A 16321-nucleotide genomic window follows, 5' to 3' on the forward strand; every position below is an offset into this window, starting at 1 on the left:
AGTCCATTTGAAAAGGTAAGTCCAAGAGAGTGGTGTGTATAAACTGAATCATTGATGTATCTGATTCCCTCAGACTTGGTGGAGTTCACAGATGAAGAGGGATATGGTCGTTATCTCGATCTCCATGACTGTTACCTGAAGTACATTAACCTGAAGGCATCTGAGGTAAGACCTGGGAACGGGCAGAGAGGTTCTGATTCTCGAAGTGAGTCAGGACACTAGACTGGAACTAGTAGACATAGACATGAAGCCATTGTAAAATGTCTTCCTTGTGTTTTAAAACTGTTATGTAAATATTAAAGAGGTGATACGCTTTCTTGGAATGAAATACTATTCAAAATGACGTTTTCTACAGTGAAAACAAGCATATTTATTTATTAATAAATTTTATTTTTTTATTTTTGAGATGAGGTCTTACCATGGTGTGATCGTTGCTCACTGCAACCTCGACTTCTGGGCTCAAGTGATCCTCCCGCCTTAGCCTTCTGAGTAGTTGAGGATACAGGTGCATACCACCACCACACTTGGCTAATTTTTGTATTTTTTGTAAAGATGGGGTCTTGCAGTGTTGCCCAGGCTGGCCACAAACTCTTCACCTCAAGTGATCCTCCTGTCTCAGCCTCCCACGGTGTTGGGATTATAGGCATGAGCCACTGTACCCAGCCCATTATCAATACAACAAGCGTATTTTACCTTTGCCAAAATAAATCTTTTTTTTTTTTTTTTTTTTTTTTTTTGAGACAGGGTCTCATTTTGTCACCCAGGCTGGAGTGCAGTGGCGTGATCTTGGCTCGCTGTATCCTAGACCTCCTGGACTCAAGTGATGGATCCCGCCTCAGCCCCACCAAGTACTTGGGACTACAGGCGTGTGCCACCATGCCCAGCTAGTTTTTTGTATTTTGTGTAGAGATGGAGTTTTGCCCTGTTGCCAAGGCTGGTCTCAAACTCCTGAGCTCAAGCAATCCGCCTGCCTTGGCCTCACAAAGTGTTGGGATTATAGACGTGAGCCATTGCACCCAGCCTTACATAAGATTTCTTTAAAATTTTTTTTTTTTTTTTTAATAAATACCATTTTCCTGGCCAGACACAGCCACTCACGCCTGTAATCCCAGCACTTTGGGAGACCAAGGCAGGCAGATCACCTGGGGTCGGGAGTTCAAGACCAGCCTGACCAACGTGGAGAAACCCTGTCTCTACTAAAAATACAAAATTAGCTGGGCATGGTGGCACATGCCTGTAATCCTAGCTACTCAGGAGGCTGAGGCAGGAGAATCACTTGAACCCAGGAGGCGGAGGTTGCGGTGAGCCGAGATTGCGCCATTGCACTCCAGCCTGAGCAACAAGAGCAAAACTCCATCCAAAAAAAAAAATTTTTTTTTGTAGAAATAGGGTTTCACTGGCCGGGCGCGGTGGCTCACACCTGTAATCCCAGCACTTTGGGAGGCCGAGGTGGGCGGATCACGAGGTCAGGAGTTGGAGACCATCCTGGCTAACATGGTGAAACCCCGTCTCTACTAAAACTACAAAAAATTAGCTGGGCGTGGTGGTGGGCGCCTGTACTCGGGAGGCTGAGGCGGGAGAATTGGCGTGAGCCCGGGAGGCGGAGCTTGCAGTGAGCCAAGATGGCGCCACTGTACTCCGGCCTGGGCAACCGAGCGAGACTCTGTCTCCAAAAAAAAAACACAAAGAAATAGGGTTTCACCATGTTGTCCCAGGCTGGTCTTGGACTCCTGAACTCAATCAATCCTCCTGCCTCAGCTTCTCAAAGCCTTGGGATTACAGGCATGAGCCACTGTGCCCACCTAGATTTATGTTTTCTTCTAGGTGTCCCTGGTTTAGACGCAAACAATACTAGGTACATGAAAGACACAACAACGTGATCTTTCTGTCAGCAAAAAGCTATTTAATGTCTTTTCTTAAAGATGTTTAAAAATAGCTTATCACGGGCCGGGCGCAGTGGCTCACACCTGTAACCCCAGCAATTTGGTAGGCCAAGGCAGGTGGATCACCTGAGGTCGGGTGTTCAAGACCAGCCTGACCAACATGCAGAAACCCTGTCTCTACTAAAAATAGAAAAAATTAGCCAGGCGTGGTGGCGCATGCCTACAATCCCAGCTACTCAGGAGGCTGAGGCAGGAGAATCGCTTGAACCTGGGAGGTGGAGGTTGCAGTGAGCTGAGATCATGCCATTGCACTCCAGTTTGGGCAGTAAGAGCCAAACTCTGTCTCAAAAAAAAAAAAAAATAGCTTAGGACGAGATGAGGTTTAATATGGCAATCTCAAAAGGATCACAAAGATATACGTGATTAGATTCCTCATGGAGTTGTGAGGAAATGTTCCAGAAGTGCAGTGACCAAACTTCAAGTTCCATGTGGGCAAGTCAGGTCCCTTGCCTGTTTTGTTGTCTTCTGTACCCCATACTTGGTACAAAGATGCTCAATAAGTAGTTACTTGCGTGAACAAATGGCACCTTTGAGGACCTTGTTTTAGGATGTCAGAGTCTTTAACCAAGACCCTAGCGTTAGGTAATAATCGACAAATGTTTCTTTTAGTTTAATGTTCATTAACTTGATGTTTATTTTATAAAGTTAATTATGTCTGATATTTTCCTTCAGTCCAGTGAAATTAACACTCCAATTGTAGTAGGATTGAATGATGGGAAAGCAGAAAAAAACCAAAAATTAGCCAGCCCTTATTACTTTGTTAGAAAACATTCAATTTTGATCTCACTTATTGGAGATTATATTGTAAGTTGTTACAGTATAAATACCTAACTGAATTTCTTGTCATTTCTTCCCTCTTTGAAGAAACTGGATTATATCACATACCTGTCCATCTTTGACCAATTATTTGACATTCCTAAAGAAAGGAAGAACGCAGAGTATAAGAGGTAGGCATTAATAGCTTCTAGGTCTCTCCTGGATTTGATTAGAAGATAATGTGAAGTTTTTGAGGGTGAAGTTCTGAATTTGTTGCCTGGAATGCATACATGAAGGCGTACTTCCAGGTTCATTGGAGGATGGGGTTATGAATGATGTGGTTTTAAAACCTTTGCGATGCTCTGGATGTGAACAAAAGTGTGTCTGTGGGCACATCTTCCATTATATGCCCATACTGTTCTTAATTTTGTCTCATTGTATAAGGAACTCTCCCACTCTGGGACTTCTGTGTTTTCGGAGTTTTATGGGAAAAAAATTAGACTTTCTCAGATTGTGACTGAAGTGAGATGCTTAGGTGTGATGTATAAGTGAAAAATTTATGTTTTTGTTAATTACTCCCCTGATTAGTGATTTTTTAATTTCTCCTCTTTTTCTCATTTTCTTTTTAATGAAATCTTGTATTTTGTGAGGTAATTAAGACCTTAGTATTTAGCATCATTTTATGAGAATAAAAGGAGGTGGGAAAGGTCAGAATCAAAATGACATGTTGGGAAAAATGTCCATTCTAAGTTCATTTAAAAATGAATATTGCGGGAGGCTGAGGCCGGAGAATGGCGTAAACCCGGGAGGCGGAGCTTGCAGTGAGCTGAGATCCGGCCACTGCACTCCAGCCTGGGTGACAGAGCGAGACTCCGTCTCAAAAAAAAAAAAAAAAAAAAAAAAAATGAATATTGGCCGGGCACGGTGGCTCACACCTGTAATCCCAGCACTTTGGGAGGCCAAGACAGGCAGATCACCTGAGGTCAAGAGTTCACGACCAGCCTGACCAATGTGGAGAAACACTGTCTCTATTAAAAATACAAAATTAGGCCGGGCGTGGTGGCTCACGCCTGTAATCCCAACACTTTGGGAGGCTGAGGTGGGCAGATCACAAGGTCAGGAGATTGAGACCGTCCCTGGCTAACACGGTGAAACCCCATCCCTACTAAAAATGCAAAAAATTAGCCAGGCGTGGTGGCAGGCACCTGTGGTCCCAGCTACTTGGGAGGCTGAGGCAGGAGAATGGCGTGAACCCGGGAGGTGGAGCTTGCAGTGAGCTGAGATCGCGCCACTGCACTCCAGCCTGGGCGACTGAGGGACTCCGTCTCAAAAAAAAAAAAAATGCAAAATTAGCGGGGCACGGTGGCTCACACCTGTAATCCCAGCACTTTGGGAGGCTGAGGCGGGCGGATCACGAGATCAGGAGATCGAGACCATCTGGCTAACACGGTGAAACCCCATCTCTACTAAAAATACAAAAAAATTAGCCGGGCGTGGTGGCAGGCGCCTGTAGTCCTAGCTACTTGGAAGGCTGAGGCAGAAGAATGGCGTGCACCTGGGAGGCAGAGCTTGCAGTGAGCCGAGATTGTGCCACTGCATTCCAGCCTGGGCAACAGAGCAAGACTCCGTCTCAAAAAAAAAAAAAAATTAGCCGGGCGTGGTGGCGCATGCCTGTAATCCCAGCTACTCGGGAGGCTGAGGCAGGAAAATCACTTGAACCCAGGAGGTGGAGGTTGTGGTGAGCTGAGATTGTGCCGTTGCACTCCAGCCTGGGCAAGAAGAACGAAAGTCCGTTTCACAAAAAAAAAGCATTAAAAAGATAGCATTACTAGAATTATAAGTACTATATATTCTACAGGGAATAACAAGATAGCAAAAATAGAAACCCTTTTTGCTTTCTCTGCATTGTATGTTCCTCTGTAGATACCTAGAGATGCTGCTCGAGTACCTTCAGGACTACACAGATAGAGTGAAGCCTCTCCAAGATCAGAATGAACTTTTTGGGAAGATTCAGGCTGAGTTTGAGAAGAAATGGGAGAATGGAACCTTTCCTGGATGGCCGGTGAGCTTCAGTGGGGTGTGAATGATGGACATGCCAAGGAATTGAAGTAATTATTTTCCTTTATCTTGAGCTTCCACTTTAGGGCATTAGGTATCAATTCCTTGGTATCACTTGTGACAATGAGGTATTCCCTGCCAAGTATGCTATGTTTTTTTGTTTGTTTGTTTTTCTTTTTCTTTTTTTTGGAGACGGAGTTTCGCTCTTGTTGCCCAGGCTGGAGTACAATGGCAGGATCTCGGCTCACCTCAACCTCCACCTCCTGGGTCAAGCAATTCTCCTGCCTCAGCCTCTCGAGTAGCTGGTATTACAGGCACCCGCCACCACACCCAGCTAATGTTGTGTTTTTAGTGGAGACGGGGTTTCTCCATGTTTGTCAGACTGGTCTCAAACTCCTGAGCTCAGGTGATCTGCCCACTTCAGCCTCCCAAAGTGCTGGGATTACAGGCATGAGCCACCGCACCCGGCCGTATGTGAGGTTTTTTTGTGTGTACTTTGGAGCAAGACTGTCAGGGTCCACTTGCCTTTGACTGTGCCCAGATTTTCACCAATCACATCATTACTGTTACGTGGTTCCTGCCAACCAAGAGCCTATCAGATCATATGTTAGGAATCTACATTCTCACTTCTGGGGATAAACATGGGTTTTTCCTGAACTCTCCAGGGAGAGAATGTGGACCAACCTTACCTTCATCCTAAACCTGGTGGTTTGTTTGTTTGTTTTGTTTTGCTTTGTTTTGTTTTTTGGGAGACAAAGTCTCCATCTGGCTTCTAGTCTGGAGTGTAGTGGCATGATCATACCTCACTGCTGCAGCCTCAACTTCCTGGGCTTAAGAGATCTTCCTGCCTTGGACTCCTGAGTAGCTGGGACCACAGGCACATGCCACCATGCCCAGCTAATTCATGTGTTTTTTTTGTAGAGATGGGATTTCACCATGTTGCTCTGACTGGTCTCTAACTCCTGAACTCAAGCAATTCACCCATCTAGACCTCCCAAAGTGCTGAGATTACAGGTGTGAGCTACCACGCCTGGCCTAAACCTGGATCTTAATAAATACCATATTGTTCTTTCCAGAAAGAGACAAGCAGTGCTCTGACCCATGCTGGAGCCCATCTTGACCTCTCTGCATTCTCCTCCTGGGAGGTATGTTTCCTTCAGCAGTAGTACTGTTCTTCCTGTCTATTTTTCTATCTTTAAAGACTGCTCTGCTGTCTTTAATACCATGGTTGTGTTGTGATAAGGCACTATTTCTTGGGATCAAGCATCTACAAAGAAAGTAGCAAAGTAAAAAGAAAAAAATTACTACTTGGGAAACTGAAATAATCATTCTAACTACATTAAGCTGTAGTAAAGTAAATGGAACACTACCAGTATGGTTAAGTCTGAAGATAATTACAGATTCAGTCCTCTGGAGAGTTTAGACTTACTGTCAGATTGGCTATGAAATGTGTGGTCCTGCCACAGCCTCAGGAACACCCACCCTCTGGCCTGCATTTGGGGTTTCCCAAAAATCTGTTAATGTAATATTGTAATTTTTCTCTTCTTTGTACAGGAGTTGGCCTCTCTGGGTTTGGACAGATTGAAATCTGCTCTCTTAGCTTTAGGCTTGAAATGTGGCGGGTAAGGAATGGTTTTTCTATCAAAACTATTCAATTTGCTGTGTGTTTGCACAGTCTTCTAAGTAGCTCTAATTCCATTTTTTTTCTGTTGCTCCACACTGCAAAAACAAGCGAGCCTCTGTGGTAAAGTAACCCTGAAATCCTTTGCCATCCTGTCTCCTTAGGACCCTAGAAGAGCGAGCCCAGAGACTCTTCAGCACCAAAGGAAAGTCCCTGGAGTCACTTGATACCTCTTTGTTTGCCAAAAATCCCAAGTCAAAGGGCACCAAGCGGTGAGTGGCTGGGGTAGCACTGCTGCTTGTGGCTTTTAAATGTTATTCCCATGCCGAATTTTTAACCACAGTGGAGACTTTAAAGCCTGCTTTATCCGCGTTATTAGTCGACAGAGATCCAGTCTGCTCTTTCTCTTTGCTAATAGAAAATACTATCACTGTTAATATAAACAAAGGACTGTATTCATCTGATTGAGAGCACATCAAGTTTCTAAGTTTGAAACCGTGTTCTTGGCACCTTTAATAGGTTATAGAGGCTAAAAGGCTAAATAGGTTCAAGAACTATTTTTCTAAGCTTATTTTTGGTAAAGTTGAATCTAATTCTTGAGCTACATACTTAGACAAGGTATTTTCTTTTTTTTTTTTTTTTTTTTTTTTGAGACAGAGTCTCACTCTGTCGCCCAGGCTGGAGTGCAGTGGCCGGATCTCAGCTCACTGCAAGCTCCGCCTCCCGGGTTCACGCCATTCTCCTGCCTCAGCCTCCCGAGTAGCTGGGACTACAGGCGCCCGCCACCTCGGCCAGCTAGTTTTTTGTATTTTTTAGTAGAGATGGGGTTTCACCGTGTTAGCCAGGATGGTCTCGATCTCCTGACCTCGTGATCCACCCGTCTCGGCCTCCCAAAGTGCTGGGATTACAGGCTTGAGCCACCGCGCCCGGCCTAGAAAAGGTATTTTCTTTTTTTTTTTTTTTTTTTTTTTTTTTTGAGACAGAGTCTCACTCTGTCACCCAAACTGGAGTGCAGTGGTGCAATCTCAGCTTACTGGCTGGAACCTCCACCTCCTGGGTTCAAAGGATTTTCCTGCCTCAGCCTCCTGAGTAGCTGGGACTACAGGTACACACCACCACATATGGCTGATTTTTTGTATTGTTAGTAGAGATGGGGGTTCATCATGTTGGCCAGGCTGGTCTGCAGCTCCTGAGCTTAAGTGATCCACCTGCCTTGGCCTCCCAAAGTGCTGGGATTATAGGTGTGAGCCACTGCGCCTGACCCAGGGTGGTTTTTTTTTTTTCTTTTTTGAGATGGAGTCTCGCTCTGTTGCCCAGGCTGGAGTGCAGTGGCACGGTCTCGGCTCACTGCAACCTCTGCCTTCTGGGTTCAAGCGATTCTCTTGCCTCAGCCTCCCGAGTAGCTGGGATTACAGATACGCAACACCACACTGGCTAATTTTTGTGTGTTTTTTGTTTTTTTGTTTGAGACAGAGTCTTGCTTTGTCGCCCAGGTTGGAGTGCAGTGGCGCAATCTCAGCTCGCTGCAACCTCCACCTCCCTGGTTCAAGCGATTCTCTTGCCTCACTCTTCCAAGTAGGTGGGATTACCAACATGCGCCACCATGCCTGGCTAGTTTTTGTATTTTTAGTAGAGACGGGGTTTCACCATGTTGGCCAGGCTGGTCATGAACTCCTGACCTCACGTGATCCAACCGCCTCAGCCTCCCAAAGTGGTGGGATTACAGGCGTGAGCCACCGCGCCTAGCTAATTTTTGTATTTTTAGTAGAGAGGGTTTCACCGTGTTGGTGAGGCTAGTCACAAACTCCCAACGTCAAGTGATCGCCAGCCTCATCCTCCCAAAATGCTGGGATTATAGGCATGAGCCACCGTGTCTGGCCCAGTATTTTCTTAATGTACTTTTTTTTCTAATTCTCACAACCCAGAAAATTAGTTGTTATCCTGAGTTTTTGCAGATAAGGACTCAGAAAAGTTATGGAATGTGTCCACTCTCATAGTTCTAAGTAGCAGAGTCAGGATTTGGGCCTAGGTCTACCTGCTGCAGAGCTTGCTCTTACATACCACATTTCCTTTGTAGATTATAATGATGGCAATGTAAGCAGTCTTGATATGTCCTTCATCTTCTAGGTGAGGTCATAGAGGAAGCCTCCATGCATTCTGAGAAATACCCTCAGTATTTGTCAATAGAGTCCTGAGATGAACAGAGCATTTGCTTTCATAGCATAGTATTTCTCATGTGCTTATAATTTTTAATGCAGTTGTGCAATAAATGTTCCCAGATATAGGGAACAAAGCAATGGATGAGAGAATTCTTGAGTGATACAGCTTGTTTCTTTTTCTCAGAGACACTGAGAGGAACAAAGACATTGCTTTTCTAGAAGCCCAGATCTATGAATATGTAGAGATTCTTGGGGTAAGTGACTGACTGCTGAAAGTGGAAAATGGTATAAAGCACAGGAGTTAAAGGGAGAGGAACTCACGGAAGATATTTTTTTCATTAGGTTCAAAAGAGGAGTGGATAGCTGATAAACTAGTATGGCACAAAATAGAGGTCAGGGTATGAGGCTCTTCAGTAAGTTCCTATTCTGTTGTTAGATAATACTTCCAAAATTGTCCAATTCCCATAAAGCCAGACATGGAGAATAGAGTCCCCTCGCAATATAATGTCCAGAATAGTGCAGATTCTGTGCCTGAGCTTCAGAAAATACTCAGGGGTAGCCCACAAAGCAGACACTCAAAAGGGCAAGTAACAAAGGCTACTCAAAGCAGCCTTTCAGTTATGACTTATAAAAAGGCATTTTCGTAAGTCATCTTATGTAAGTCAACTTACATGTTCATAAAATTGTGAGAAAATTAGTAGGGCTAGAATATTAGTAGTACAAAGCTGGCAGTGAATGTTCTCCTTGAATATTTTAGGAAGAACTGAAGTGTGGGTTGGGGTAGAGAAAGGCCTAGCCTGACCAGTATGCTTGTCTCAGAGAGAAAGTAGGGAGAGGAGTAGGAGGAAAAGAAATCTCTTTCTAGAAAGAAAAAGTGGAAGAAATGGCAGCACTCATCCAGAGAAGATGATCAATGTCTTTGGAGTCCTTCAGAAGACCAGCCTTTCTGATTGTGTCTGCTGTGTACAGTTTTTTTGTTTTTTGTTTTTTGGTTTTTTTTGAGACAGAGTCTTGCTCTGTTGCCCAGGCTGACGTGCAGTGGTGCAATCCGGGCTCACTGCAACCTCCGCCTCCAGGGTTCAAGCGAGTCTCCTCCCTCAGCCTCCTGAGTAGCTGGGACTACAGGCGTGCGCCACCATGCCCGACTAGTTTTTTGTAGTTTTAGTAGAGGCGGGGTTTCGCCATATTGGCCAGGCTGGTCTCGAACTCCTGACCTCGTGATCAGCTTGCCTCAGCCTCCCAAAGTGCTGGGATTACAGGTGTGAGCCACCACACCCAGCCCGATTTTTAACTATCTCAGAGCCTTTCCTTTTACACACACTCGCATGGTCCTTTTAGTGGATGGCTCTGGGTCAGATAGCTTGTTTACATATTTTTGTTTTTTGCCATGGACATTTTCATTCTGCTTCTGAGGACCATTCATATAATAGCTGTAGAACTAGTCACCTGTGATTCTGTTAGGACCACTTTCAGTAAAAGGCTAGCTAGACATTGGACATTGGAGAGACATATTCTCCACTGTGACCTTGGGCTGTGCTAGTGTGGGCAGCAGGCTGAGTTGCCAGTCTTGTGAGTGGCTGGGAGGCCACTCATGCCCTTGACATGAGGTTTGTCCGCTTTCTCCCTCCCTTTTTTTTTTGAAACAGCACCTCACTCTGTCACCCAGGCTGGAGTGCAGTGGCGGGATCTCAGCTCACTGCAACCTCCGCCTCCTGGGTTCAAGTGATTCTCGTGCCTCAGCCTCCCTGGTAGCTGGAACTACAGGTGTGTGCCACCACACCTGGCTAATTTTTGTACTTTTGGTAGAGGCAGGGTTTTGTCTTGTTGGCCGGGCTGGTCTTGAATTCCTGGGCTCAAGTGATCTGCCTGCCTTGGCCTCCCAAAGTGCTGGAGCCACCAGGCCGGCCTCCATCCTTTAAGAGCATTTTGCTTTCCCTGCCAGGAGATGGCACTATTCTCTTTGGAATTCCAACCAGTTCTAGCCAAATGCTTTCCAGAAGTTGCTCTCACTATGAACTGATAAGATTTTTGCCGTTATTATACTATTTGTTGATGTCTGTTGGTTTTTGGACATTATGCAAATTTTTTTAATACAGTAGTGAATATGACACAGCCTCTTGCCCTTGAGAAACTCATTTTGTGGTTAGTGGAGACAAATAATTACAATATAATTTGATACTTACCTGAATACAGTGAGGTTGAGTCTTCTAAGTAGAAAGAGGGAGAAGAAAAAGTTTCTGGTAGAGAAAACAGGAAACACAAAGATACAACAGTATTAGATAAAATTATATCTCCTAATGCTAACCCTCCCCCCTCCCACCACCCCCCAACAGGCCCCAATATGTGATGTTCCCCACCCTGTGTCCAAGCATTCTCATTGTTCAATTCCCACCTATGAGTGAGAGCATGCGGTGTTTGGTTTTCTGTCCTTGAGATAGTTTGCTCAGAATGATGGTTTCTAGCTTCATCCATGTCCCTACAAAGGGCATGAACTCATCTTTTTTTATGGCTGCATAGTATTCCATGGTGTATATGTGCCACATTTTCTTAATCCAGTCTATCATTGATGGACATTTGGGTTGGTTCCAAGTCGTTACTATTGTGAATAGTGCCGCGATAAACGTATGTGTGCATGTGTCTTTATAGCAGCATGATTTATAATCCTTTGGGTATATGCCCAATAATGGGATGGCTGGGTCAAATGGTATTTCTAGTTCTGGATCCTTGAGGAATCGCCACACTGTCTTCCACAATGGTTGAACTAGTTTACAGTCCCAACAACAGTGTAAAAGTGTTCCTATTTCTCCACATCCTGTCCAGCACCTGTTGTTTACTGGCTTTTTAATGATTGCCATTCTAACTGGTGTGAGATGGTATCTCATTGTGGTTTTGATTTGCATTTCTCTGATGGCCAGTGATGAGCATTTCTTCATGTGTCTGTTGGCTGCATAAATATCTTCCTTTGAGAAGTGTTCATGCATTTTGCCCATTTTTTAATGGGGTGGTTTGATTTTTTCTTGTAAATTTGTTTAAGTTCTTTGTAGATTCTGGATATTAGCCCTTTGTCAGATGAGTAGATTGTAAAAATTTTCTCCCGTTCTATAGGTTGCCTGTTCACCCGATGATAGTTTCTTTTGCTGTGCAGAAGCTCTTTAGTTTAATTAGATCCCATTTGTCAATTTTGGCTTTTGTTGCCATTGCTTTTGGTGTTTTAGTTATGAAGTCCTTGCCCGTGCCTATGGCCTGAATGATATTGCCTAGGTTTTCTTCTAGGGTTTTTATGGTTTTAGGTCTAACATTTAAGTCTTTAATCCATCTTGAATTAATTTTTGTATAAGGTGTAAGGAAGGGATCCAGTTTCAGCTTTCTACATATGGCTAGCCAGTTTTCCCAGCACCATTTAATTAGGAAGTCCTTTCCCCATTTCTTGTTTTTGTCAGGTTTGTCAAAGATCAGATGGTTGTAGATGTGGTGTATTATTTCCAAGGACTCTGTTCTGTTCCATTGGTCTATATCTCTGTTTTGGTACCAGTACCATGCTGTTTTGGTTACCATAGCCTTGTAGTATAGTTTGAAGTCAGGTAGCGTGATGCCTCCAGCTTTGTTCTTTTGGCTTAGGATTGTCTTGGCAATGTGGGCTCTTTTTTGGTTCCATATGGACTTTAAAGTAGTTTTTTTCCAATTATATGAAGAAAGTCATTGGTAGCTTGATGGGGATGGCATTGAATCTATAAATTACCTTGGGCAGTATGGCCATTTTCACAATATTGATTCTTCCTATCCATCAGCATGGAATGTTCTTCCATTTGTTTGTGTCCTCTTTTATTTCATTGAGCAGTGGTTTGTAGTTCTCCTTGAAGAGGTCCTTCACATCCCTTGTAAGTTGAATTCCTAGGTATTTTATTCTCTTTGAAGTGATAGTGAATGGGAGTTCACTCATTATTTGGCTCTCTGTTTGTAGTGTATAGGAATGCTTGTGATTTTTGCACCCTGATTTTGTATGCTGAGACTTTGCGGAAGTTGCTTATCAGCTTAAGGAGATTTTGGGCTGAGATGATGGGGTTTTCTAAATATACAATCATGTCATCTGCAAACAGGGACAATTTGACTTCTTCTTTTCCTAACTGAATACCCTTTCTTTGTCTTGCCTGATTGTCCTGGCCAGAACTTCCAACACTGTGTTGAATAGGAGTGGTGAGAGAGGGCATCCCTGTCTTGTGCCAGTTTTCAAAGGGAATGCTTCCAGTTTTTACCCATTCAGTATGATATTGGCTGTGGGTTTGTCATAAATGGCTCTTATTATTTTGAGATGCATCCCATCAATACCTAGTTTATTGAGAGTTTTTAGCATGAAGGGCTGTTGAATTTTGTCAAAGGCCTTTTCTGCATCTATTGAGATAATCGTGTGGCTTTTGCATTTGGTTCTGTTTATGTGATGGATTACGTGTATTTATTTGCGTATGTTGAACCAGCCTTGCATCACAGGTATAAAGCCAGCTTGATCGTGGTGGATAAGCTTTTTGATGTGCTGCTGGATTTGGTTTGCCAGTATTTTATCAAGGATTTTTGCATTGATGTTCATCAGGGATATTGGTCTAAAATTCTCTTTTTTTTGTTGTGTCTCTGCCAGGCTTTGGTATCAGGATGATATTGGCCTCATAAAATGAATTAGGGATAATTCTCTCTTTTTCTATTCATTGGAATAGTTTCAGAAGCAATGGTACCAGCTCCTCTTTGTACCTCTGGTAGAATTCAGCTGTGAATCCGTCTGGTCTTAGACTTTTTTTGGTTGGTAGGCTATTATTGCCTCAATTTCAGAACCTGTTATTGGTCTATTCAGGGATTCAGCTTCTTCCTGGTTTAGTCTTGGGAGGGTGTATGTGTCCAGGAATGTATTCATTTCTTCTAGATTTTCTAGTTTATTTGCGTAGAGGTGTTCATAGTATTTTCTGATGGTAGTTTGTATTTCTGTGGAATCCGTGGTGATATCCCCTTTTTCATTTTTTATTGCATCTGTTTGATTCTTCTGTCTTCTTTATTAGTCTTGCTAGCAGTCTATCAATTTTGTTGATCTTTTCAAAAAACCAGCTCCTGGATTCATTGATTTTTTGAAGTGTTTTTTGTGTCTCTATCTCCTTCAGTTCTGCTCTGATCTTAATTATTTCTTGCCTTCTGCTAGCTTTCGAATGTATTTGCTCTTGCTTCTCAGGTTCTTTTAATTGTGGTGTTAGGGTGTCAATTTTAGATCTTTTCCAGCTTTCTCTTGTGGGCATGTAGTGCTATAAATTTCCCTCTACACACTGCTTTAAATGTGTCCCAGAGATTCTGGTATGTTGTATCTTTGTCCTCATTGGTTTCAAAGAACATCTTTATTTCTGCCTTCATTTCGTTATGTACCCAGTAGTCGTCATTCAGGAGCAGGTTGTTCAGTTTCCATGTAGTTGAGCGGTTTTGAGTGAGTTTCTTAATCCTGAGTTCTAGTTTGACTGCACTGTGGTCTGAGAGACAGTTTGTTATAATTTCTGTTCTTTTACATTTGCTGAGAAGTGCTTTACTTGCAACTATGTGGTCAATTTTGGAATAAGTGTGATGTGGTGCTGAGAAGAATGTATATTCTGTTGATTCGGGGTGGAGAGTTCTGTAGATGTCTATTAGGTCCGCTTGGTGCAGAGCTGAGTTCAATTCCTGGATATCCTTGTTAACTTTCTGTCTTGTTGATCTGTCTAATGTTGACAGTGGGGTGTTAAAGTCTCCCATTATTATTGTATGAGAGTCTAAGTCTCTTCGTAGGTCTCTAAGGACTTGCTTTATGAATCTGGGTGCTCCTGTATTGGGTGCATTTTTTTTTTTTTTTTTTTTTTGAGATGGAGTCTCACTGTGTTGCCCAGGCTGGAGTGTAGTGGTGGTATCATAGCTCACTGCATCCTCAAACTCCTGGGCTCAAGCAGTCCTCCTAACTCAGCCTCCTGAATAGCTGGGACCACAGGTGCACACCTCCATGCCTAGCCAATTTGTAAATGTTTTGTAGAGATGGGATCCCCCTGTGTTGCCCAGGCTGATGTCAAACTCCTGGCCTCAAGTGATTCTCCCACCCCAGCCTCCAAAAGTGATGGGATTACAGGCTTGAGCCACCACACCCAGCCAGGAAATATTTTAGAGTCAGAATAGATGAGACTGTTTTCTGTTGTTCTACAATAGCCTCAGATGAGTAATCAGGCAAGTAATGTAAAACCTTTTACTCTTTGCTTTGGGTTCAGGTAGAGCCTGCTGATAAGGAGTTCTGATATGAAGGCAAGATTTTCCTTTATTCTATAAGAAAGAACCTTATCTTTGGAAGTAAGGGGTCAGCAAAAGTTGTAGGAAAACAGGAAATTTCCCTTCTTATTCTGCACTAGTTTTTTCTGACTTTTCATTTATGGACCTGCCTTAGGAACAGCGACATCTCACTCATGAAAATGTACAGCGCAAGCAAGCCAGGACAGGAGAAGAGCGAGAAGAGGAGGAAGAAGAGCAGATCAGTGAGAGTGAGAGTGAAGATGAAGAGAACGAGATCATTTACAACCCCAAAAACCTGCCACTTGGCTGGGATGGCAAAGTAAGTCTCAGAACTACCACTTTCTCCCCATTCCCTATTTTGGAAACAGATACAGAGTTTAGTAGGCTAACACTACTTCTTGTTTTTTTTTTTTTTCTTTTTTCTTTTTTAGCCTATTCCCTACTGGCTGTATAAACTTCATGGCCTAAATATCAACTACAACTGTGAGATTTGTGGAAACTACACCTACCGAGGACCCAAAGCCTTCCAGCGACACTTTGCTGTAAGGAATTCAGAGCCATTTTTTCTGGGAATTGAAGTAAAAACATGAGACTTTTAGAGAAAGAGAGTAGAAGTAGCCTATGTGGACCTCTGGTGTCCAGAGCCGAAGGGAATCAGAGAAGGATGGTTTTAAAATCAAGCCCATGGTGTTTGACTTTTGGCACCAATGTTAGTCTTAAATACCTGAGATAGTTTCTGGAGGAATTCTACCACTCTGCTCTTTAAACCTTACTTGGTTTTCTCTTGCCTGCTCTTAACGCTTCTCTGTTTTTGTCGTTCTGCTAGCATTTTAGACCAACTTCTGACTTCTTGGTTATTTCTCTACCCCATTACTAATACTCAAGATCAAGAATAGGACTTACCTCTTTCAGATCATAAATGGATCTTTGCCTCTTGAGAAAAAAAAAAAAAATTAAGGGGCTGATCTTTATCAAACCATTCTTGAGACAAGGTATTGTCCAGGTGGTACTGCTGTAAGTGGGCTCATCTCTAAGTGGGCTCTACTTTTAGTTCTTAGATTTTGGAAGGACATTTTACAGAATGGAAAAGATTTATGCTAGACCAAGGATGACAAATTTATATGAACTCCTCTCCCCCTCTCTGAGTCATACATATTACTAATTGATCCTGGGTCTTTTTTGCTGAGCCCATGAGTGAGTTCTGAATCCTTCCTAGCACCTCCTACAATGATTGGAGTTGGCATCCAGATAAAGCCTGTGCCATTTACCATCCCTTAGCTAAAACTGCCATCATGTCAGTGTATAATCTCCCTGCTCTCTCCTCCCCACATCGTTGTGCCTGATAAAAGTCTTCTCCTTTACCTACAAAGATGATGCTGACCTGCCATTAGTAACCCTATTCATGCAGGTGTTTGGAGTTGCTGGGGCTTTGGTGAGTTCTCCCGCAATATGGGAGATGTAGTTAGAGTTGTGATATTTTCCTGTGATCTTGACCCAGAGGTTTTATG

The 16321-nt window shown here is 43.3% G+C and overlaps 1 protein-coding gene across 1 annotated transcript in view; it reads left to right on the forward strand.

Moving 5' to 3' along the window:
• SF3A3 (splicing factor 3a subunit 3) overlaps positions 1 to 16321 on the forward strand; it is a 32891-nt gene that overhangs the window by 6309 nt on the left and 10261 nt on the right. Inside the window, exons 6-14 of the mRNA XM_015135763.3 lie at positions 74 to 165; positions 2808 to 2890; positions 4623 to 4761; positions 5834 to 5902; positions 6312 to 6379; positions 6543 to 6650; positions 8722 to 8791; positions 14968 to 15132; positions 15245 to 15355. Of these exons, the coding sequence (XP_014991249.1) occupies positions 74 to 165; positions 2808 to 2890; positions 4623 to 4761; positions 5834 to 5902; positions 6312 to 6379; positions 6543 to 6650; positions 8722 to 8791; positions 14968 to 15132; positions 15245 to 15355 (905 nt within the window). The remainder of the gene's footprint in view (positions 1 to 73; positions 166 to 2807; positions 2891 to 4622; positions 4762 to 5833; positions 5903 to 6311; positions 6380 to 6542; positions 6651 to 8721; positions 8792 to 14967; positions 15133 to 15244; positions 15356 to 16321) is intronic.

This window comes from Macaca mulatta, chromosome 1 (genome assembly GCF_049350105.2).
Source record: "Macaca mulatta isolate MMU2019108-1 chromosome 1, T2T-MMU8v2.0, whole genome shotgun sequence".
Taxonomy (NCBI): domain Eukaryota; kingdom Metazoa; phylum Chordata; class Mammalia; order Primates; family Cercopithecidae; genus Macaca; species Macaca mulatta.